The 24,545-nt window shown below is 41.9% G+C and overlaps 1 protein-coding gene across 1 annotated transcript in view; it reads left to right on the forward strand.

Annotated features, from left to right (window-relative positions):
• The first annotated feature begins 14,144 nt into the window (after window positions 1-14,144).
• LOC132393876 (transmembrane protease serine 11C-like) overlaps window positions 14,145-24,545 on the forward strand; it is a 125,387-nt gene continuing 114,986 nt past the window's right edge. Inside the window, exon 1 of the mRNA XM_059969280.1 lies at window positions 14,145-14,255. Within this exon, the coding sequence (XP_059825263.1) occupies window positions 14,153-14,255 (103 nt within the window). The 5' untranslated portion in view covers window positions 14,145-14,152. The remainder of the gene's footprint in view (window positions 14,256-24,545) is intronic.

Genomic DNA, 24,545 nt, shown 5'->3' on the forward strand with positions numbered 1-24,545 from the left:
CTGATAATAGGGCAAAATTGCAGTCAACAAGATGAGTTGAAATGTAAAAGGCAGACAGAATTGAAAAGAGTGAATACAGGACCGAAGATGTCATTTGAATGCATATAGTACAGAATCGGGTAGATAAACCTGTAGCACAGTTACAGATTGGCACGTATGATGTTGTAGGCATCACTGAATAGTGACTGTAGGAAGATTATAGTTGGAAGCTTAACATCCAAGGAAAAACATTGTTTTGAAAGGACAGGCAGGTAGGCAAAGGGGTTGGTGTGGTACTGTTAGTAAAAAAAAATGAAATCAAATTATTAGAAAGTGGTGACATAGGGTCAGAAGTTCTTGAATCATTGTGGATAGAGCTAAGGAACTGCAAGGGAAAAAGACCCTGATGCAGTTATATACAGATCCCCAAACAGTAATAAGGATGTGATGTACAAATTACAACTGGAGACAAAAATGCATAACAAAAGAGCAATGTTACAATATTCATGGGGGATTTCAATATGCAGGTTGATTGGGAAAATCATTCTGGTACTGGATCCCAATAGGGGGTATTCCTAGAATGACTACAAAATGGCTTTTTAGAGCAGCTTGTGGTTGAGCTCACAAGGGGATCAGCTATTCTGGATAGGGTGTTAAACAATGAATGTGAATTGATGAGAGAGCTTCAGATAAAAGAACCCTGAGGGGAAGTGATAATAATATAATTGGATTCATCCTGAGATTTGAGTAAACTTAGAAACATAGAAAACCTACAGCACAAAAGAGGCCCTTCAGCCCACAAAGTTGTGTCGAACATGTCCCTACCTTAGAAATTACTAGGCTTATCTACAGCCCTCTATTTTACTAAGCTCTATGTATCTATCTAAAAGCCTCTTAAAAGACCCTAACGTATCCACCTCCACCACCGTTGCCAGCAGCCCATTTCATGCACTCACCACTCTCTGAGTAAAAAACTTACCCCTGACATCTCTCCTGTACCTACTCCCCAGCACATTAAACCTGTGTCCTCTTGTGGCAACCATTTCAGCCCTGGGAAAAAGCTCCTGACTATTCACACGACCAATGCCTCTCCTCACCTTATACACCTCTATCAGGTAACCTCTCATTCTCCTTCGATCCAAGGAGAAAAGGCTGAGTTCACTCAATCTGTTCTCATAAGGCATGCTCCCCAATCCAGGTAACATCCTTGCAAATCTCCTTTGCACCTTTTCTATGGAGAAGCCAAACTCAGATGCAACCGTAATACAGTGGAGAGATATTAAAGATACCAAAAGATACATAAAGTGCAAAAGAGAGGCAAGAGTGGAGATTGAACCATTTGAAAATGATGCTGGAGAGATAGTAATGGGGAGGGGGGCAATGATATAGTGAACAAACTGAATAAGTATTTTAGACCATAAGATCATAATTCTTAGGAGCAAGATTAGGCTATTTGGCCCATCAAATCCACTCCACAATTCAAACATGGCTGATGCCTTTTTCCCCTCCTCAACCCCACTCTTCGTGCTTTTAACCATTGATGCTGTGTCCAATCAAGAACCTATCAAGTTCTGCCTTAAATATAGCCAATGATCTGGCCTCGTCAGCTACCTGTTGTAACAAATTCCACGTATTCACCACCCTCTGGCTAAAGAAATTAATCCACATCTTTGGTTTAGATGGATGCTCCCTCTATTCTGAGGGTGTGCCCTCTTGTCCTACATTCCCCACCATTGGTGACATCCTTTCAACATTTGAAAGGTTTCAATGAGATCCCCCCTCATCCTTCTAAATTCCAGTGAGTACAAATCCAGAGCCATCAAACATTCCTCATCGTGAACCTCCTCTGGACCCTCTTCAAGGTCAGCACATCTTTTTTCAGATGAGGAGCCAAAAACTGTTCACAATGTTCAAGATGAGGCCTCACCAATGACTTATAGAGGATCAGCATCACATCCCTGCTCTTATATTCTAGACTATTTGAAATTAATGCTAACATTGCATTTGGCTTCCTCACCATCTCAGATTTTTGGATTTTCTCCCCAATTAGAAAATAGTCAGCACATTTATTTCTCCAACTAAAGTGCATGACCATACATTTTCCAGCATTTGCCACTTTCTTGCCCATTCTCCTAATCTGTCTAAGTCCTTCTGCAGTCTACCTGCCTCTCCACCAATCTTTGTAGCATCTACGAACTTGGCAACAAAGCCATCTATTCCATCACCTAAATCATCGATATACAACACAAAAAGAAGTGTCTCAGTACCACTAGTCATTGGCTGCCAATCTGAAAAGGATCCTTCTATTCCCACTTGCTGCTTCCTACCAACCAGCCAATGCTCTAACCATGCCAGTAACTTTCCTGTAGTATAATGGGGTCAGACTTGGTAAGCAGCCTCAAGTGTGGCACCTTGTCAAAGGCCTTCTGAAAGTCCCAATATACATCCACTTCATCACACCATGCCAAAATCCAATGATTTTTGAAAGATCATTACTAATTCCCCCACTGTATCTACTGTAGCCTCTTTCAGAACCCAAGAAAGCAGTTCATCTGGTCCAGGTTATTTACGTACCCTTAGGTCTTTCAACTTTTTGAGCATCTTCTCCCTTGTAATAGCAACTGCACTGACTTCTCTTCCCTCACACTCTTCAAATTCTGCTATTGTCTTCTACAGTGAAGATTGATGCTTTTGCATAAATGAGTATTTTTACTCATTTAGTTTGTCTGCCATCTCCTTGTCTCCTGTTATCATTTCTCCAGCCCTCATTTCTGAGAGGTCCTAAATCCACGCTTATCTCTCTTACTTTTTGCATTCTTGAAAAAGCTTTTACTGTATACTTTGATATTGTTTGCTAGCTTGCTTTCATATTTCATCTTTTCCCTTCTAATGATTCTTTCAGTTGCTTTCTGTTGGTTTTTAAAAGCGTCACATTCCTCTATCTTCCCACTAATTTTTGCTTTGTTGTATACCCTCTCTTTTGCTTTTACTTAAGCTTTGACTTGTCAGCTGTAGTTGTACTATTTTGCTACTTGAGTATTTCTTCAGTTTTGGAATACATCTATCGTGTACCTTCCTCATTTTCCCCTGAAACTCATGCCATTGCTGCTCTGCTATCATCCCTGCCAGCATCTCCTTCCAATGTACATTGGTCAACACCTCTCTCATACCACTGTAATTTCCTTTACTGCACTGAAATACTGCTATGTCGGTCTTTACTTTCTCCCTATCAAACTTCAAGTTGAGCTCAATCATATTGTGATCACTGCCTTCTAATGGTTCTTTTATCTTCAGCTCCCAAATCACCTCTGGTTCATTACATAACACCCAATCCAGTCTAGCTGATCCCCTGTAGGTTCAATGACAAACTGCTCTAAAAAGCCATCTCGTAGACATTCAACATTGTCTTGAGATTCATTACTACCTGATTTTTCCAATCGACCTGCATGTTAAAATCTCCCATGACTATCATAACATTGCCCTTTTGACACATTGTTTCTATTTCCTGATGTAATCTGTGGTCCACATCCCTGCCACTGTTGGAAGACCTGTATATAACTGCTATCAGGGCCCTTTTATCCTTGCAGTTTCTTAACTCAACCCACAAGGATTTGACATCTTCATTCCTATGAGATATTTTTCTACTGTTTTCATTCTCTTCTTTACCAGCAGAGCCAGGTCACTCCCCCTGCCTACCTTTGCATCCCTCCGACACAACATGTAACCTTGGACATTAGTTTGCAACTACAGCCATCCTTCAGCCATGATTCAGTGATTATACTATAAGACTAAAAGGCATAGTAGCAGAATTAGGCCACTCAGCCACATAAAGTGCATTCCGCCATTTCATCATGGCTGATATCTGATTCCATTCAACCCCATACACCTGCCCTCTTACTATATCTCTTGATGCTTCTATCAATCAGGAATCGATCAACTTCCTATTTGAATATACCCATGGACTTGGCCTCCACACATTGTGGCAGAACGTTCCACAGATTCACCACTCTTTGGCTAAAAAGGTTCCTCCTTAGTTCTGTTCTAAAAGGTCACCCCTTAATTTTGAGGCTGTGCCCTCTAGTTCTTGATACCCCACCAAAGGAAACGTCCTCTCCACATTGAGCTTATCCAGCCCTTTCAACATTCGGTAGGTTTTAATGAGAGCCCAATGCATTCTTCTAAATTCCAGTGAGTACAGGCCCAAAGCTGCCGAATGCACCTCATATGTTCATCCCTTTATTCCCGGAATCATCCACATGAACATCTTTTGGATGCTTGCGTCCCTTCTGAGATATGGGGTCCAAAACTGTTGACAATACTCCAGCTTGACTAGTGTCTTAATAAAGCTCAACATTATCTCCTTGTCTTTGTATTTTCTTCTCCTTGAAATAAATGCTAACATTGCATTTGCTTTTTTTCTAAACCACAAGCTTAACCTGTAAATTAACCTTCTGGGAGTTTGGCATGAGGACTCTGAAGACCCTTTGCACCTTTGATGTTTGAATTTTCTACGCATTTGGATAATAGACTGCACTATTGTTCCTTTTACCAAAATGCATTTCCCAATATTGTATTCCATCTGCCACTTTTTTGTCCATTCTTCAAATTTGTCTAAGTCATGCTGCATGACTACATGAAATGGCCATGATGCCTTTTCCCAGATGGCAGGAGGGAGAAGAGTTTGTATGAGGGGTGCGTGGGGTCCTTCATAATGCTGTTTGCTTTGCGGAGGCAGCGTGTAGTGTAAATGTCCGTAATGGCAGGAAGAGAGACCCCAATGATCTTCTCAGCTGACCTCACTATCCGCTAACTTGAGTGGATACCTCCATGAAACCTACAGAAATGGCTTCTTTGGTTTACTAGAGTAGGAATGCTTTTATGTTTGATAAGAGTTTTCTCTTGCAGTTGTTTAGCTTTGGACTTGCTGATATGGGGATTGTATTCATTTTTTAACCAATGGGGAATGTTATTTTGTCTTGTGAGGCTAGGAGCTTGGGGGTTTTGCAGTCTTTTCAGGGAAGGCGGGAAGGAGATGCCGAGAAAGGTGGATGTGCGCTGCACGTGGGGTTGGTGAGTGGCTGGATCTCCTTTTCCGCTAGACATATACCAGCCTGTTGGGTAAGTGTTACACATCGAAAACCTACAGAACAATACAGGCCCTTCAGCCCACAAAGTTGTGCTGAACATGTTTGCTTGTTTTTTTCTTTCCACTCTTTTTTACAAGTGTATACCTCAGATAAATACTTTGTGGAGATTTGTGATATATATGATTATATGATATATATGTACAATGTCTGAAATACATCTTATGGAAATGTTTGCTTGATAAACTTCAATAAAAAAAATTACAAAAAGAAATTACTAGGTAGGGTTACCTATAGCCCTCTATTTTCCTAAACTCCATGTACCTATCCAAAAGTCTCTTAAAAGACCCGATCGTATCCACTTCCACCACCATTTCTAGCAATCCATGCCACATATTCACCACTCTCTGCGTTAAAAAAACTTACCCCTGACATCTCCTCTGTACCTGCTCCCAAGCACCTTAAACCTGTGTTCTCTTGTGGCAGCCATTTCAGCCCTGGGAAAAGGCCTCTGACTATCCACATGATCAATGCCTCTCATGATCTTATACACTTCTATCAGGTCACCTCTCATCCTCTGTCACTCCAAGGAGAAAAGGCCGAGTTCACTCAACCTATTTTCAGATGTGCTGGCATTGGAGTGGGTTCAAAGGAGGTTCACAAGAATGATTCCAGGAGTGAAAGGGTTATCATACAAGGAAGTTCTGGGTGTGTACTCACTGGAATTCACTGGATGAGGGGATCTCATTGAAACCTTCCGAATGTTGAATTACCTAGACAGAGTAGATGCTTAAAAGATGTTTCCAGTGGCGGAAGAGTCCTGAACAAGAGGGCACAACCTCAGGATAAAGAGGCTTCCATTTAAAACAGAGATGTGGAGAAATGTCTTTAGCCAGAAGGTGGTGAATTTGTGGAATTTGTGGCATTGTTCAGCTGTGGAAGCCAGGTCATTGGGTGTATTTAAGGCAGAGCTTCATAGGTTCTTGATTGGACATGGCATCAAAGGTTACAGGGAGAAGATGAGGGAGTGGGTATGAAGAGGGAAAATAGGATCAGCCATGATTGAATGGTGGAGCAGACATGATGGGCCAAATAGTCTAATTCTGCTCCTATGTCTTATGGTTTTGTGGTCTACAATAAATTAAACTTCAGTATTCATCTTTGAGTGTAAATGCTATGTGTGAGTGCTATGAAAACAAAACATTTCAAAGTCTTCTTTAATCATCTTTCATAAAAAGCTAGTTTTTCATCATTTTTCAGGATCAACTTACATATCTTCAATACATTTTCAATGTTTTACTATCACTAAGACCATAGAGCATAAGATATAGAAGCAGTATTAGGCCATTTGGCCCATTGAGTTAGCTCTGCTATCTCATAAAGGCTGATGTGTTTTCCCACTGAGCCCCAGTCTCCTGCTGAAAGGTTCTTATTGGACATGGCATCAAAGGTTATGGGGAGAAGGCTGGGGAGTGGGGCTGAGAAAAGGGAGAAAGGATTGGGCTTGATTGAATGGTGGAGCAGTCTAGATGGGCCAAATGGCTTATTTCTGCTCACATGTCTTATGGTCTTAATGGTCTTTATTCCTTCTTCCAAGATGCATGACCATGCACTTCCCTACACTATATTCCATCTGCCACTTCTTTTTCCATTCCTCAAATCCTCTAAGTCCTCTGCAGATACCCATCTTTGGCAACTCTACCTGCTCCATTACCTATCTTCATATTTCCCTCAAACATGGCCACAAACCCATGAGTTCCTTCATCCAAATTATTGGCTTACAACGGAAAAAGAAGCAGTTCCACTATTGACTCCTGCAACACATCATTAGTCACCGGCAGCCAAACTGCAAAAGCCCACCCTTTATACCCCTACTTTACCTCCTGTCAGTCAGTTAATCTTCTATCCATTCTGGCACCTTTCCTGTGATACCATGTGCTCTTATCTTGTTATTCAGCCTCATGTGTGTTATCTCATCAAAGGCCTTCTGCAAATCTATATAAGCAACATCTATTGCCTCTCCTTTGAATTGAATTAAATTGACTTTATTTCTTACATCCTTCACATACATGAGGAATAAAAATCTTTACATTACATCTCCATCTAAATGTGCAATGTGCAATCATAGTAATTATAATAATTTATAATAAATAAAACAGCCAATGCACTATAGAGTACACTCAAGTCAGCATGAGTTCATCAATCTAATGACCTGATGGAAGAAGCTGTCCTGGAGCCTGGCTTATATGCTGCGGTACCATTTCCTGGATAATAGCAGCTGGAATAGATTGTGGTTGGGGTGACTCCGATCCCCAATGATCCTGCTGTCCCTTTTTACACACCTGTCCTTGTAAATGTCCTGAATCATAGGAAGTTCACAATTACAGATGCACTGGGCTGTCTGCACCACTCTCTGCAAAGCCCTGGGATTAAGGGAGGTACAGTTCCCATACCAGGCAGTGATGTAGCCAGTCAGGATGTTCTCAATTGTTCCTCTGTAGAAAGTTCTAGCATGTGGGGGCCCATACCAAACTTACTCAACTGTCTGAGGTGAAAGATGCTGTTGTGCCTTTTTCACTACACAGTTGGTGTGTACAGACCACATGAGGTCCTCGACGATGTGGATGCCAAGGATCTTGAAGCTGTTTACCCTCTCAACCCCAGATCCATTGATCTCAATAGAAGTTAGCCCATCTCCAGTCCTCCTGTAATCCACAACCAGTTCCTTTGTTTATGCGACATTGAGGGAGAGGTTGTTTTCTTGAAGCCACTGTGTCAGAGAGATGACATCTTCCCTGTAGGCCAACTCATTATTGTTTGAGATAAGGCCAATCAATGTAGTGTTGTCAGCAAATTTAATTAGCAGATTGGAGCTGTGGGTGGCAATACAATCATCTGTATACAGGGAGTAAAGGAGGGGACTCAGTACGCAGCCCTGAGGGGCCCCTGTATTGAGAGTCAAAGGGTTGGAGGTGAGGGAACCCACTCTTACAAACCTGCTGACGATCTGACAGGAAGTCCAGGATCCAGCTGCACAAGGCAGGGTCAAGGCCGAGGTCTCTGAGCTTCTTGTCGAGCCTGGATGGACTATGGTGTTGAATGCTGAACTGTAGTCCAAGAACAGCATTCTTACATAAGCATTCTTCTTCTCCAGATGAGTAAGGACGGTATGCAGAGCAGTGACTATTGCATCATCTGTCAATCGGTTGTGTCAGTAGGTGAATTGTAGGGGGTCCATTTTGGGTGGTAGCTTGCTGCAGATGTAGTCCTTGACCAGCCTCTCAAAGCATTTGCTTATTGTTGAGGTGAGTGTGACAGGATGCCAGTTGTTTAGGCATGTTACTTTGGTCTATCCTGCCTGCTATTTCCTCAAAGAATTCCAACAGATTTGTCAGGCAAGTTTTCCTCTTGAGAAAACTATGCTGATTTTGGCCCATTTTATTACGGGCCTCCAAGTACCCTGAAACCTCATCCTTAGTAATAGACTCCAACTTTTTCCCAACTACTGAAGTCAGGAGGCCTGTATCTCCTTTCTTCTGCCTTCCTTACTTCTTATAGATTGCCATTTGCAATGTTCCTGTCATAAGACTACAAGGCCATAAAACATAGGAGCAGAATTAGGCCATTCAGCCCATCAAGTCTGCTCTGCCATTCCATCATGGCTGATCCCAGCTCCCACTAAACCTCATACATCTGCCTTCTTGTCATATTTTTTGATGTCCTGACCAATCAGCAAACTATCTATATCCACCTCAAATATAACCATGGAGCTGGCATCCACTGCAGTCTGTGGCAGAGCATTCCACAGATTCACTACTCCCTAGTTAAAAAAAATTCCTCCTTACCGCTGTTCTAAAAGGTCGCCCCTCAATTTTAAGGCTGTGCCCTCCAGTTCTGGATGCCCTCATCACAGGGAACATCCTCTCTGCATCCACCTTACCTTGTCCTTTCAATGTTTGGTAGGCTTCAATGAGATCCCCACACATTCTTCTAAATTCCAGTGAGTACAGGCCCAAATTTGCCAAATGCTCCTCATATGTTAACCTCCTCAGTCCCCTTCATTATCCTCAGGACCATTCCAGAATCTAGTGACTTTTGAACAATTATTACTAATGCCGCCACAGTCTCTTCAGTTACCTTTTTCTGAACCCAGGAGTGCAGTCCATCTGGTCCAGGTGACTTATCTACCCTCAGACCTTTCAGCTTCCCAAGCACCTTCCCAAGCAATTGCACTGACTTCTGCCCTCTAACGGTATCACATTTCTGGCATTCTGCTAGTGTCTTCCACCATGAAGACTGATGAAAATACTTATTAGGTTCATCTGCCATTTATTTGTTCAAGACCCCCACTCCACATTACTACCTCTTCTGCATCATTTTCCAGCAGTCTGATATCTACTCTCACCTCTTTTACTCTTCTTTTAAATCTATTTGTATCTATTTTACTGTTTGTATTCTCCATTATATTCTTGGCTTTCATCTTTTCTCTCTTTCTGGTTTTTTTAGTTGCCTTCTAAAGTTGCCTTTAGTTGCCATGGTTACCTCATCCACCCTTTAAAATCCTTCATCTTTGGGATGTATCTCTCCTGCACCTTCTGAATTTTCCTCATAAACACCAGCTTTTGTTGTTCTGCCATGATCCCTGTTGGTGTCCCTTTCCAATCAACTCTGGCCAGCTCCTCTCTCCTGCCTTTGTAATTCCCTTTGCTTCACTGTAATACTGATACTTTCAATTTTATCTTCCCTTTCTCAAACTGCAGGGCGAATTCTTTCACAGTATGACAACTGTCTCCTAAGGGTTCCTTTACCTTCAGCTTTCTAATCAAATCTGAGCCATTACAGAACACCCAGTCCAAAATTTCTCTTCCATAGTGGACTCAACCACAAGCTGCTCTAAAAAAAATTCTTGTAGGCATCCTACAACTTCCTTATCTTGGAAGTCAGCACCAATATGCAGTGTAGCTGTATATTGAAAACCCCCATAATTATTGCAACATTGCCCTCTTTACAAACCTTTTCTATCTCCTGATTTAATTTGTAGCCCACTTCCTGGCTACTGTTTGGAGGCCTGTATGTAATGCCCATCAGGATTTTTTTACCCTTGCAGTTTCTTAACTGTACCCACAAAGATTCTTCATCGTCTGATCTGATGTCACCTTCTTCAAGGATTTGATTTCTTTTTTTATCAACAGAACCACCCAACCCCTCTTCCTGTGCTTTCAATACACTGCATATTCTTGAATAATAAGCTCCCAACTAACCTACTTCTTGTCATAACTCCTGTGACTACCATAACATTGCCCCTTTGCACTCCTTTTCTATTTCCCATTGTAATCTGTGGTTCACATCCCAGCTACTGTTGGGAGGCCTGAATATAACTACCATCAGGGTCCTTTTACACTTGCAGTTTCTTAACTCAACCCATAAAGGTTCAACATTTTCTGATCCTATGTCAAACTTGATTCCAGCAGAGCCACACCACCCCTTCTGCCTACCTTCCTATCCCTCTGACACAACTTGTATCCTTGGATGTTCAGCTCCTAACTATAACCATCCTTCAGCCATGATTCAGTGATGGCCACAACATCATACCTGACAATCTGTAATAATACAACAAGATCATCCACCTTATTTCATATATTCTGTGCATTGTTCAAGAAGGGTAGCGAGGACAGGATATGTTCACTCTGTTATAAGAAAGACTGGAGAGGGTGCAAAAGAGATTTATGAGGATGTTGCCTGGACTATAGGGACTGTGTTATATATAGGGAAAGGTTGGCCATGCTGGATTTTGATTCCTTGGAGCATAGAGTGACCTCATAGAAGTTTATAAAATCATGAGGGACATGGATAATATGTATGGATACAGTTTTTTCTCCAGGATTGGGGAGTCCAAAATAAAAGGGCACAGATACAAATAAGAGAGCAGAAATTTAAAACAGACCTGAGATGTCTCTGCTTTACATAGAGAGCAGTGAGAAATAGTTGAGGTGAGTAAAATTGCAACATTGAAGAGACATTTAGATAGGTACATGGAGGAGAAGGGTTTGGAGAGTTTTGAGACAAACACATGTATTAGGGAAGAACAAGGATGATGTTGTGATTGGCATGAACCATTTGGGCTGAAGGGCCTGTTTTCATACTGCATGTTATGACTCTTACCTGTATCTCAGTCATCTGTTTCCTGGAAAACTGAGCTGCAAGACCTGCTCTTCTGTTGTGCATGATTCTGTTAAAATAGTACAGCACAGGAACAAGCCTATTGGCCCACGATGTTGTGCCAGTTCAAATAAATTAATAATCAAATGGCCAATTAAACTAATCCCATCAGCCCAAGTCCTTACAATCTTCTCACATTCATGTGCCTATCTAAATATCTCTTAAATGTCGGTAATGTATCTGCCTCTACCACCACCCCAGGAAGTGCATTCCAGGCACCATCAGCTGTGTAAAAAAACTTGTTATGGCAATAATATCCCATCTCCCAGAGGTAATCCATACAATGAGGTTATCTGCTTAATTGTTAAATCTTGTTTTGAAATGACAAGTAATCATTCCTCTCCCTTGAGTGTATTTGGCCTTTTCTCCTTGGAGCGATGGAAGATGAGAGGTGACCTGATAGAGGTGTATGATGAGAGGCATTGATTGTACGGATAGTCAGAGGCTTTTTCCCAGGGCTGAAGTGGCTAATACGAGGGGGCATAGTTTTAAGGCGCTTGGAAATAGGTACTGAGGGGATAAGTTTTTCACACAGGGAGTGGTGAATGTGTGGAATGCACTGTCAGTGGCAGTGTTGAAAGCTGATACCATATATAACCATATAACAATTACAGCACGGAAACAAGCCATCTCAGCCCTTCTGGTCGTGCCGAACGCTTACTCTCACCTAGTCCCACTGGCCTGCACTCAGCCCATAACTCTCCATTCCTTATCTGTCCATATACCTATCCAATTTTACTTTAAATGACAATACAAAACCTGCCTCTACCACTTCTACTGGAAGCTCGTTCCACATAGCTATCACTCTCTGAGTAAAGAAATTCCCCCTCATGTTACCCCTAAACTTTTGCTCCCTAGCTCTCAACTCATGTCCTCTTGTTTGAATCTGCCCTACTCTCAATGGAAAAAGCCTATCCACGTCAACTCTATCTATCCCCCTCATAATTTTAAATACCTCTATCAAGTCCCCCCTCAACCTTCTACGCTCCAAAGAATAAAGACCTAACTTGTTCAACCTTTCTCTGTAACTTAGGTGCTAAAACCCAGGTAACATTCTAGTAGGGATGATACAATAGGGTATTTTAAGAGCCCCTTAGATAGGTACATGGAGCTTAGAAAAAGGGCTAGAGGGCTATGTGCTAAGGAAATTCTAGGTAGCCTCAAGAGGAGGTTACATGATTGGCACAACATCATGGGCCAAAGGGCCTGAAATGTGCTGTAGACTTCTATGTTCTATGTCCTTTTACTGAGCTCTTGGGTATCCTGATCACTAAACTTGCTGTCATTAGTTTATTGGAAGAACACCTCATATTCCATCTGGGTAGCTTCCAACCTTATGGTATGAACATCGATTCCCCTAACTTCTGGTAATTTTTTCTTTCCTCCATCTTCTCCCTTTTCCTATTCCCTATTCTGGCCACCCTCTCACCCCTTCTCTTCTTCTCACCTGCCCATCACCACTCTCCAGATCCCCTACTCCTTCCTTTTCTTCTATTGTCTAATCTCCTCTCTTATTAGATTTCTTCTTCATCAGCCCTTTACCTCTTTCACCTCTCTCCCAGCTTTTTACTTCAGCCACCCACCCCACCATCCTTCTCACCTGGACTCACCTATCATTTGCTAGCTTGTACTCCTCCTCCTCCTCCTATCTTATTCTAACTTCTATCCCCTTCCTTTTTAGTCCTGATTCTGGGTTTTGGACTGAAACATCAATTATTTACTCCTCTCAATAGATGCTGCCTGAGTTGCCATATTTCTGAGGATTTTGTGTTTGGTTGCACTAAATTTCCAGCATCTGCAAAATCTCTTGTGTCTCTCATGGGCCTCAGTATTTTCCTCTGCTACTCATCAACCATTCTGCTGCTCAGGGGCCCGTACTCTTGCCACTCTGGTGTAGCCCCCTGGTAAGCCTAAGGCTTGCCCAGCTCGCTTCCGTCTAGGGGGAGCAGCCTTTGGCCCCGTCAAACTGGGTAATCAGCTTGTGTAGATGCTGTGTGATGTCCCCACCACACCAAATAACAGACAGTACACCATATGCAATTAAATGATTACACTTTATAGATCTTACTGGAACTATGTACTTAATAGAGATACAATATAAAAGGAAAAGTAAAAGGTGCCAAACTTATTAAAGATCAACCACTTTGTGCACAACCGTTGGAGCTCAATTAACAAAGTCTTCTTGCCACCATTCGATCCCCGCAGACCTCCTCGACCTGCAGCCTGGGACCAACAACGGTGGTCGACCGGACGCTCCACATGAATCTATCCTTGTCTCCTCTCCTCGCCGAAGACCTTGGGCCTCAGACTCCCGCTCAGGGTCCGTTCCATCGCCCAGCTTACTGCATTGCATCTCCTCTCTCTATCCCCATCTCACCTTCTCCCCAAAGCCCGCAAAACAATAGCTTTGACACAAGAAAGATGGCTGATGAGTAGCAGAGGAAAATACTGAGGCCCATGAGAGACACAAGAGATTTTGCAGACCCACAAGAAAGAATAACATCTATCCCAATTGGTTAACAAATGAATACAATTCTCGTGATCAGTAATTATAACCCAAACAAGCTGTGAGAGTAAAACACTTCCTCAGCAGTTACCATAACAAAGAAGCATTTTTATTTTTAACATAACAAAGAAGCCATTTTATTAGCCTTAACAGTAACATAAAAGAAGAGACCCCTTACACTAGTTTAAACCGACCCAACAAATTTATCAGTCTTTGAAAAGTGAAAGTTGGCTTCACTAATGTACGTAAAAAATGGAATTCTTTCTTGTGATCAAAGATTATTTATAGACTGTAATTATAAATCATTCTTTTTTGATTCACAGTAAAATTGAAGATTATGGGACTTTATCACTTAGACAACAAAATGACAGCATCAGATGGATTATTATGGGTGTTGGCATGTGCTGGTGTAATTCTGCTTGTCATGTCAGTAGCAAGAATTATTCAGGCAAAATGCTTTACAAAAGGTGAGAAGAAAATGCTTCAGCTTCTGCACGTTAGTTATGAGAGATTTGATATTGCTCATACTGTAATATGTGTATTCAACAACTTCATGAGTAACTGACTGTATAACAACTGGCTGTTTCATGAAGCTTTCAATCAAGATTTTCCACATATTTCAAAAACATATAGCCAGACAAAACTTCAGTTAGTAGTTAAAAGCTAATGTAAAGCTGTGTGCTTTAGATCAGGTTCAAGAACAGCTACTTCCCTTCATCCATTCATTTCTTGCATCAACGTGCACAATCCTCATCACTACCTCAGTATAGGAATGCAACCACCATAAGATCATAAGATACAGGAGCAGAATTAGGCCATATGGCTCACAAAGTCTGCTTCACAATTTTATCATGGCTGATCCAATTTTCCTCTCAGCTCCACACTCCTGCCTTTCCTTGTATTCCATCATGCCCTGACCATTCAAGACTCCATCAACCTCTGCCTTAAATATATATAAAGATTTAGCATGCACAGCTGCCTGTGGCAAAGAATTCCACAGATTTACCACTCTCTGGATAAAGAAATTCCTCCTCATCTCCATTCTAAAAGGATGCCCCTCTATTCAGAGGCTGTGTCCTCTGGTCTTAGACTCTCCCACCATTTGAAACATCCTCTTCACATCCACTCTAACAAGCCCTTTCACCATTCAATTGGTTTCAATGAGGTCATCCCTCTGAAATTTAGTGAATACAGATCCAGAGCTATCAGATGCTCTTCATATGACAAGCCATTCAATCCTGGAATCATTTTTGTGAATCACCTTTGAACCCTGTCCAGTTTCGGAACATTCTTCCCAACATGTGCATGGAATGGGCTGCCGGCAGCGGAGGTGGAGGCAGAAACGATAGGGTCTTTTAAGAGACTCCTGGATGGATACATGGAGCTTAGTAAAATAGAGGGCTATGGGTAAAGCCTAGGTAGTTCTAAGGTAAGATGTTCGGCACAGCCTTGTGGGCCGAATGGCCTGTATTGTGCTGTAGGTTTTCTATGTTTCTATGACAAGGGGACCAAACCTGCTCAGAATACTCCACGTAAGTCTTTATGAGTACTTTATAAACTCTCAGCATTACATCCTTGCTTTTATATTCTAGTCCTCTTGAAATTAATGCTAACATCGGATTTGCTGAATGCACCACAGACTCAACCTGCAAATTAAACTTCTAGGAATCTTGCATAAGGACTCCCTTGTTCCTCAGTTTTTTGTATTTTCTCTCTCTTTCGAAAATAGACAGCCCTTTCATTACTTCTACCATAGTGCATGATCTTACATTTCTGGGCACTGTGTTCCATCTGCCATTTCTTTGCCCTTTCTCTGAATCTCTCTAAGTTCTTTTGTAGAGTCTCTACTTCCTCAAAACTACCTTCCCCTTCACCTATCTTCATTTTGTCAGGAAAATTGGAACAATGCCATCAATTCCATCATCCAAATAATTGACATACAACATAAAAAGAATTGGTCCCAACACAGACCCCAGTGGAATACCACTAGTCACTGGCAGCCAAGCAGAAAGGCTACCTTTATTCCCACTCTTTTCCTCTTGTCAATGAGTCACTGCTTTATCCATGCTAGAATCTTTCCTGTAATATTTAGGCAGGAGGTGCATTCACCATCAGACAGGAGGTACAGTCACCATTAGGGAGAAGGTACAGTCACCATCAGACAAGAGGGACCGTCAGCATCAGGCATGGATACTAGATATCCATGGAGAGGTTGTAAACTGGATTCAAAATTGATTGTGTGGGAGAAGCCAAAGAGTGGTAGTGGATGATTGCTTCTCAGACTGGAGGCCTGTGACTAGTGGTGTACCTCAGGGATCTGTGTTGTTCATTGTCTATATAAATGATCTAGATGATAATGTGGTAAATTAGATCAGTAAGTTTGCTGATGTCAGTAAGATTAGAGGCATTGTGGACAGCAAGGAAGGCTTTCAAGTCCTGCAGAGGGATCTGGACCAACTGGCAAAATAGGCCAGAAAATGGCAGATGGAATTTAATGCAGATAAGTCAAGTCAAGTCAAGTCACTTTTAATTGTCATTTTGACCATAACTGCTGGTACAGTACACAGTAAAAATGAGACAATGTTTTTCGACACCATGGTGCTATATGAAACAGTACAAAAACTACGCTAGAGTACAGACCTACCCAGGACTGCATAAAGTGCACAAAACAGTGCAGGCATTACAATAAATAATAAACAAGATAATAGGCACAGTAGAGGGCATTAAGTTGGTGTCAGTCCAGGCTCTGGATATTGAGGAGTCTGATGGGGGGCTCTTGTGCTCAGTGTGATGGTGTTGGAGATGCTGCCTCCGATCCGGACTGACTGAGGTCTCCCAGTCAGGAAGTCTAGTATCCAGTTGCAGAGGGAGGTGTTCAGGCCCAGTAGGCTCAGCTTTCCAATCAGTTTCTGAGGGATGATTGTGTTGAATGCTGAAGTGAAGTCTATGAACAGTATTTGAACGTACGTGTCTTTTTTGTCCAGGTGGGTTAGGGCCAGGTGGAGGGTGATGGCAATGGCGTTGTCTGTTGAGCGGTTGGGACGGTACGCAAACTACAAGGGGTCCAGTGAGGGGGGCAGCAGGGTCTTGATGTGCCTCATGACAAGCCTCTCAAAACACTTCATGATGATCTGTGAGGTGTGAGGTGTTGCATTTTGGAAGGACAAATCAAGGTAGGACATACACAGTAAATGATTGGGCACTGAGGAGTGTGGAAGAACAAAAGGATCTGGGAGTTCAGATACATAATTCCCTGGAAGTGGCAGCACAGGTAGACAGGGTTGTGAAGAAGGCTTTTAGGATCCTGGCATTCATAAATCAAAGTATTGAGAATAGAAGTTGGGATGTTATGGTGAGGTTGTATAAGACATTGTTGAAGCCAAATTTGGAGTATTGTGTACAGTTCTGGTCACTTAACTATAGGAAGGATATCAGTAAGATTGAAAGAGTGCACAGAGGATTTATTAGGATGTTGCCAGGTCTTCAGGAGTTGAGTTACAGGGAAAGATTGAACAGGTTAGGACTTTATTCCTTGGAGTGTAGAAGATTGAGGGGAGATTTGATAGAGGTTTACAAAATTATGAGGGGTATAGATAGAGTAAATGCAAATAGGCTTTTTCCACAGATTAGGGGAGGTAAATATGAGAGGATATGGCCTTAGGGTGAAAGGGGAACAGTTCAGAGGAAACATTAGGGGGAACTTCTTCACTCAGAGAGTGGTGGGAGTGTGGAATGAGCTGCCATCTGATGTGGTAAATGTGGGCTCACTCTTAAGTTTTAAGAATAAATTGGATAGATACATGGATGGGAGAGGTCTGGAGGATTATGGACTGGGTGCAGGTCAATGGGACTAGCAGAATAAAGTTTTGGCACAGACTAGAGGGGCCAAATGGCCTGTTTTCTGTGCTGTAGTGTTCCATGGTTCTATGGTTCTAGGAGGTACAGTCACCATCAGGCAGTAGATATAGTCACCATCAGGCAAAAGGTACAGTTACCATCAGGCAGGAGTTCTAGTCACCATCAAACAGGAGCTACAGTCATCATCAGAAAGACGTTACAGTCGCCATCAGACAGGAGATACAATCATCATCCAGCAGGAGTTGCAGTCACCATCAGGCAGTATGTACAGTTCCCATCATGCACAAGGTACAGTCACCATCAGGCAGCATGTACAGTCGCCATTCAACAGGAGGTACAGTCGCCTTCACACAGGAGGTATGGTCACCATCAGAAAGGTGTTACAGTCACCATCAAACTGGAGTTACAGACACCATCAGGCAGGAGGTACAGTCACCATCAGGGAGAAGGTACAGTTCCCATCAGAAAGGAGTTACAGTCATCATCAGCTAGCAGGTATAGTTCCCATCAGACAGGAGGTAAGGTACCATCAGTCATGTGGTACAGTTACCATCAGACAGTTGGTACAGTCACCATTAGTCAGAACATATTGTTACCATCATGTAGGAGATGCCATTACCATCTAACAGGTGGTACAGTTACCAACGGGCAAGAGGAGCAATTATCGTCAGTCAGGAGGTACATTTACCATCAGGCCAGAGGTACCATCATCATCAGGCAGGAGTAAAGTTACCATTGACCGGAAACACAGCACCATCAGAGAGGAGGTGAAATTTGACCATAGACTGTAACACATAGGAACAGAATTAGTCTATATGGACCATTAAGTCTGCTCCACCAGTTAATCATGGCTGATCCTTTTTTCCCCTCCTCAGCTCCATTCCTTGGCCTTCTGCCCCTCACCTTTGATACTGTGTCCAATTCAAGAACCTATCAAGCTCTCTTAAATCCACCCAACAATCTGGCCTCCACAGCTGCCTGTGGTTATAAATTCCACAAATTCACTTCCCTTTGGCTAAAGGAATTTCTCTGAATCTCTGTTTTAAGTGGATACCCCTCTATCCTGAGTCTGTGTCCACTTGTTCTGGACTCCCCACCATGCGAAATACATCTACTCTGCCTAGGATTTTCAACATTCAAAAGTTTCAATGAGATTTCACCCCCCCCCCCCCCCCCGCCGTCTTTCTAAATTCATCGAGTACAAACACAGAACCATCAAATGATCTTTGTATGGTAACCTTTCCATTGCTGGAATTATCCTTGTGAACCCTCCAAGTTTCTTTGCATCTCAGAGTTTTGGATTTTTCCCTGTTTAGAAAATAGTCTGCATATTAATTTCTACTACCAAAGTGCACAACCATGCATTTTCCAACATTATATTTTATCTGTCATTCTCTTGCCCATTTTCCTAATCTGTCTAAGTCCTCCTGCAGCCTACCAGTATCCTCAACACTACCTGCCCCTCCACAAATCTTCGTATCATTTGAAAACTTGGCAACAAACTATCTAAACCATCATCTAAATCATTGATTCACAGAATACAAAGATAAACTAGCCAATAGTATTAAAGAGAATACCAAATGTCTCTTCGGCTGCATAAAATGTAAGAGTGGGGAGAATGGATATCGTACCACTGTAAAATGATGCTGGATAGGTAGTAATGGGGGTAAGGAAGTGACTGACCGACGGAAAAATTATTTCATATCAGACTTGCTTGTGGAATACACTAGCAGAATGCCTGAAGCTTGTGGAGTTGTCATTGCTAGTGGGAAATTCTTAGGAAACTGAAAGGTCTGGAGGTAGATATATTAGCTGGACCAGATAGTATATACCCCAAGGTTCTGAAGGAGGTGGCCAACCGATTGTAGAGGCTCTATTAATGATCTTTCAAGAATCAGTTGGTTCTGGCCTGGTTTTGGAGGAATGGAAAATTGCAAATGTCACTGCCCTCTTGGGGAACAGAGAGAGGCAGAAGAAAAGAAACTATAGGACAATTATTCTGACCTCAGTGGTTATGAAGACATTGGTGTCAACTGTTCAGGATGTGGTTTTGAGGTATGTGGAACCACATGATAAAATAGGCTATAGTCATCATAGTTTCCTCAAGGAAAAATCTTGCCTGAGAAATCTGTTGGAATTATTTGAAAAAATAACAAGCAGGATAAACAAAGGAGAATCAGTTGATGTTGTGTACTTGGATTTTCAGAAGACCTTTGACAAGGTGGCATACATTAGTCTGCTTAACAAGCTACGAGGGCTTGGTATTACAGGAAAACATAGAAACATAGAAAACCTACAGCACAATACAGGCCCTTTGGCCCACAATGCTGTGCTAAACATGTACTTACTTCAGAAAATACCTAGGGTTACCCATAGCCCTCAGAATCAGAATCAGGTTTATTATCACCGGCATGTGTCATGAAATTTGTTAACTTAGCAGCAGCAATGCAATACATAATATAGAAGAAAAAAAATGAATAATAATAAGTAAATCAATTTCAGTATACATATATTGAATAGATTAAAAATCAAGCAAAAAACAGAGATAATATATAGTTAAAAAGTGAGGTAGTGTCCGAGGGTTCAATGTCCATTTAGAAATCAGATGGCAGAGAGGAAGAAGCTGTTCCTGAATCACTGAGTGTGTGCCTTCAAGCTTCTGTACCTCCGACCTAATGGTAACAGTGAGAAAAAGGCATGTTCTGGGTGCTGGAGGTCCTTAATAATGGACGCTACATTTCTGAGACACTGCTCCTTGAAGATGTCCTGGCTACTCCAGCATTAGGGTTACCAGAGCCACCAAATGCTCCTCAAATGTTAACCTTTTCTTTCCCAGGATAATTTTCATGAACCTCCTCTGCTGAGTGCAATACTGAGTGTATGATGTGCAGATAAAAACATAAAATGCTGGCAGAACTCAGCAGGCCAGACAGCATCTATGGGAGGAGGTAGTGACGACGTTTCGGGCCAAAACCCTTCATCAGGAGTAAAGTAACATGGGATGGTCAAGGGGGGATAAGAAGTGGGGGGAGGGATAAAGTAGAGAGCTCGGAAGTGATAGGCTGGAGGGAAATGGGCTAGGGGAAAGGTGGAGAATTATGGGAAATAAAAGAGAAAGAAAGGTAGGGCTGGGGGGAGATTATAGTGAGGGGGGAAAAAGAGAGAGAGAAAGAGAACCAGACTAAAATAATAGATAGGGATGGGGGTAAGGGGGGCAGGGGTATCAACGGAGGTCTGTGAGTTGGATGTTCATGCCGGCAGGCAGGAGGCTACCTAGGCGGGAGATAAGGTATTGCTCTATCGACCTGCGTGTGGCCTCATCTTGACGGTAGAGGAAGCCATGGACAGACATGTTGGAGTGGGAGTGGTCTGTGGAATTGATGTGCAGTCACCAGTACAGGCTACAGTTGCTACAGTTCAATTTCTTAAGATACTACTACGGTTCGATTTCTTAACATTCCAAGATGCAAAAAATTTGATACAAGCTTTTGTTTTTAGCTGATTAGACTACTGTAATACAGTCTTTTCAGAACTGCCTAAGAAAAATATAAATCAGCAGCAGCTTGTTCAAAGATGCAGTAGCAAGAACCTTAGCCAAAAAAAAAAGATAATTTCACTGGTCTTGGCATCATTACACTGGCTGCCTGTGTCTTCAATGATAAATTTTAAAATACTTTAAATTGTATATAAGGCTCTGAATAGTCTAGCTCCTCTGCATATTTTGGAGTGCCTATCTCCTTATATACCGAATCGTAATCTTAGATCTCCAAATACTGGTTCGCTTGGTGTTCCTAGAGCCAAGCATGTAAGAACTGGTGATGCTTTAATGCACCAAAAATCTGGAATACTCTGCTGACTGAGATACACCAGGCTGGTACTGGGCAATGTTTCAAAACACTTCTAAAATCCTACTTTTTAAATTTGACCTACTTATAGAATTATTTAATGCCTGTTGATGTTGATTACATTTATATAATATGGTATATTCTATTACATTTTATGTTCCATAATGTTTGCATTTACTTATGATTTTTGACTTTGTTTCATGTTTTATATATCTTTATGTAATGCCCTGGTTCACATCTTTACTGGTATGCTGTAGGTATTTCATTTAGCAGCTCACTTTCAGCCTGTTTGGGTTATTGTTGAAGATAAGGGATGATGTGGAATTTGTGCCATCCAATTAGTGGGAGGTCTCCTTGGTGAGGGACATTAAGGTTGGACTTGAGGTTTCTTTTCATTCGAGAGGAAATGAAGAGAGAGGACACTGGGGAGAACTGGTCATAGCAGACAATCAGTGGGAGACCCGTTTGTCTGGGATGGATTGCGAGCGACATTCGGAAGGTGGTGTGTGCTTTCTCGTTGACCGAGGGCTCACTGCATGAGTGACAGAAAAGTTCAAGATGAACTCCGGCTTGTGCACATTCAACTGCTTAATTAGAATGGGCCTTTTGCTTTTTGTTATTCTTTACTAACCCTTCAATTAAGATTCATAAATATAATTCCTTTAATCGTATGCAGTGTACTGTCTGTTATTTTGTAGCGTTAATTTGTAACAGGGTAGCAAATGACATAGTATCCGGACAAACTGGGGTTTGGGGTGGGGTCAAGCACACCTCAATCTCTCAAGTTTGGCAGGGCTGGAGGTTGTTTTCCCTAGACTTACACAGCCAAGGAAATTCAGGTGTTCAATTTACAATCTATGTAAAGCATTTTGAGCATACATCTTAATATATGAAAGGTGCCATATTAATAATGTTATTATTGTTATTTTATTTCCCCTCTACCATCAGGCTTTTGAACCAGAGGAGTTAACATCACTGCATCTCCATTCTAAAGGCATATCCTTGTATTATAACCATATAAACATATAACAATCACAGCACGGAAACAGGCTATCTTGGCCCTCCTAGTCCGTGCCGAACCCTTAATCTCACCTAGTCCCACCTACCCGCACTCAGCCCATAACCCTCCACTCCTTTCCTGTCCATATACCTATCCAATTTTACCTTAAATGACACAACTGAACTGGCCTCTAATACTTCTACAGGAAGCTCATTCCACACAGCTATCACTCTTTGAGTAAAGAAATACCCCCTCGTGTTTCCCTTAAACTTCTGCCCCCTAACTCTCAAATCATGTCCTCTAGTTTGAATCTCCCCTACTCTCAATGGAAACAGCCTGTTCACGTCAACTCTATCTATCCCTCTCAAAATTTTAAATACCTCGATCAAATCCCCCCTCAACCTTCTACGCTCCAATGAATAGAGACCTAACTTGTTCAACCTTTCTCTGTAACTTAATTGCTGAAACCCAGGTAACATCCTAGTAAATCGTCTCTGCACTCTCTCTAATTTATTGATATCTTTCCTATAATTCGGTGACCAGAACTGCACACAATATTCCAAATTTGGCCTTACCAATGCCTTGTACAACTTTAGCATTACATCCCAACTTCTGTACTCAATGCTTTGATTTATAAAGGCCAGCGTTCCAAAAGCCCTCTTCACCACCCTATCTACATGAGACTCCACTTTCAGGGAACTATGCACAGTTATTCCTAGATCTCTCTGTTCCTCTGCATTCCTCAATGCCCTACCATTTACTCTGTATGTTCTATTTGGATTATTCCTGCCAAAATGTAGAACCTCACACTTCTCAGCATTAAACTCCATCTGCCAACGTTCAGCCCATTCTTCTAACCGGCATAAATCTCCCTGCAAGCTTTGAAAATCCACCTCATTATCCACAACAACTCCTACCTTAGTATCATCGGCATACTTACTAATCCAATTTACCACCCCGTCATCCAGATCATTTATGTATATTACAAACAACATTGGGCCCAAAACAGATCCCTGAGGCACCCCGCTAGTCACCGGCCTCCATCCCGATAAACAATTATCTACCACTACTCTCTGGCATCTCCCATCTAGCCACTGTTGAACCCATTTTATTACTCCAGCATTAATACCTAACGACTGAACCTTCTTAACTAACCTTCCATGTAGAACTTTGTCAAAGGCTTTGCTGAAGTCCATATAGACTACATCCACTGCCTTACCCTCGTCAACATTCCTCGTAACTTCTTCAAAAAATTCAATAAGGTTTGTGAAACATGACCTTCCACGCACAAATCCATGCTGGTTACTTCTAATCAGATCCCGTCTATCCAGATAATTATAAATACTATCTCTAAGAATACCTTCCATTAATTTACCCACCACTGATGTCAAACTGACAGGTCTATAATTGCTAGGCTTCCTTCTAGAACCCTTTTTAAACAATGGAACCACATGAGCAATACGCCAATCCTCCGGCACAATCCCCATTTCTAATGACATATTAAAGATCTCCGTCAGAGCTCCTGCTATTTCTACACAAACTTCCCTCAAGGTCCTGGGGAATATCCTGTCAGGACCTGGAGATTTATCCACTTTTAAATTTCTTAAAAGCGCCAGTACCTCCACCTCTTTAATTGTCATAGGTTCCATAACTTCCTTACTTGTTTCCCACACCTTAGACAATTCAATATCCTTCTCCTTAGTGAATACCGAAGAGAAGAAATCATTCAAAATCTCTCCCATCTCCTTCGGTTCCACACATAGCTGACCACTCTGATTCTCTAAGGGGCCAATTTTATCCCTCACTATCCTCTTGCTTTTAATATAACTGTAGAAGCCTTTCGGATTTACTTTCACCTTATTTGCCAAACCAACCTCGTATCTTCTTTTAGCTTTTCTAATCTCTTTCTTAAGATTCCTTTTACATTCTTTATATTCCTCGAGCAATTCCTTTACTCCATGCTGTCTATATCTATTGTAGACATCCCTCTTTTTCTGAACCAAATTTCTAATATCCCTTGAAAACCATGGTGCTCTCAAACCTTTAACCTTTCC

Source organism: Hypanus sabinus, chromosome 5 (assembly GCF_030144855.1).
Source record: "Hypanus sabinus isolate sHypSab1 chromosome 5, sHypSab1.hap1, whole genome shotgun sequence".
NCBI lineage: Eukaryota > Metazoa > Chordata > Chondrichthyes > Myliobatiformes > Dasyatidae > Hypanus > Hypanus sabinus.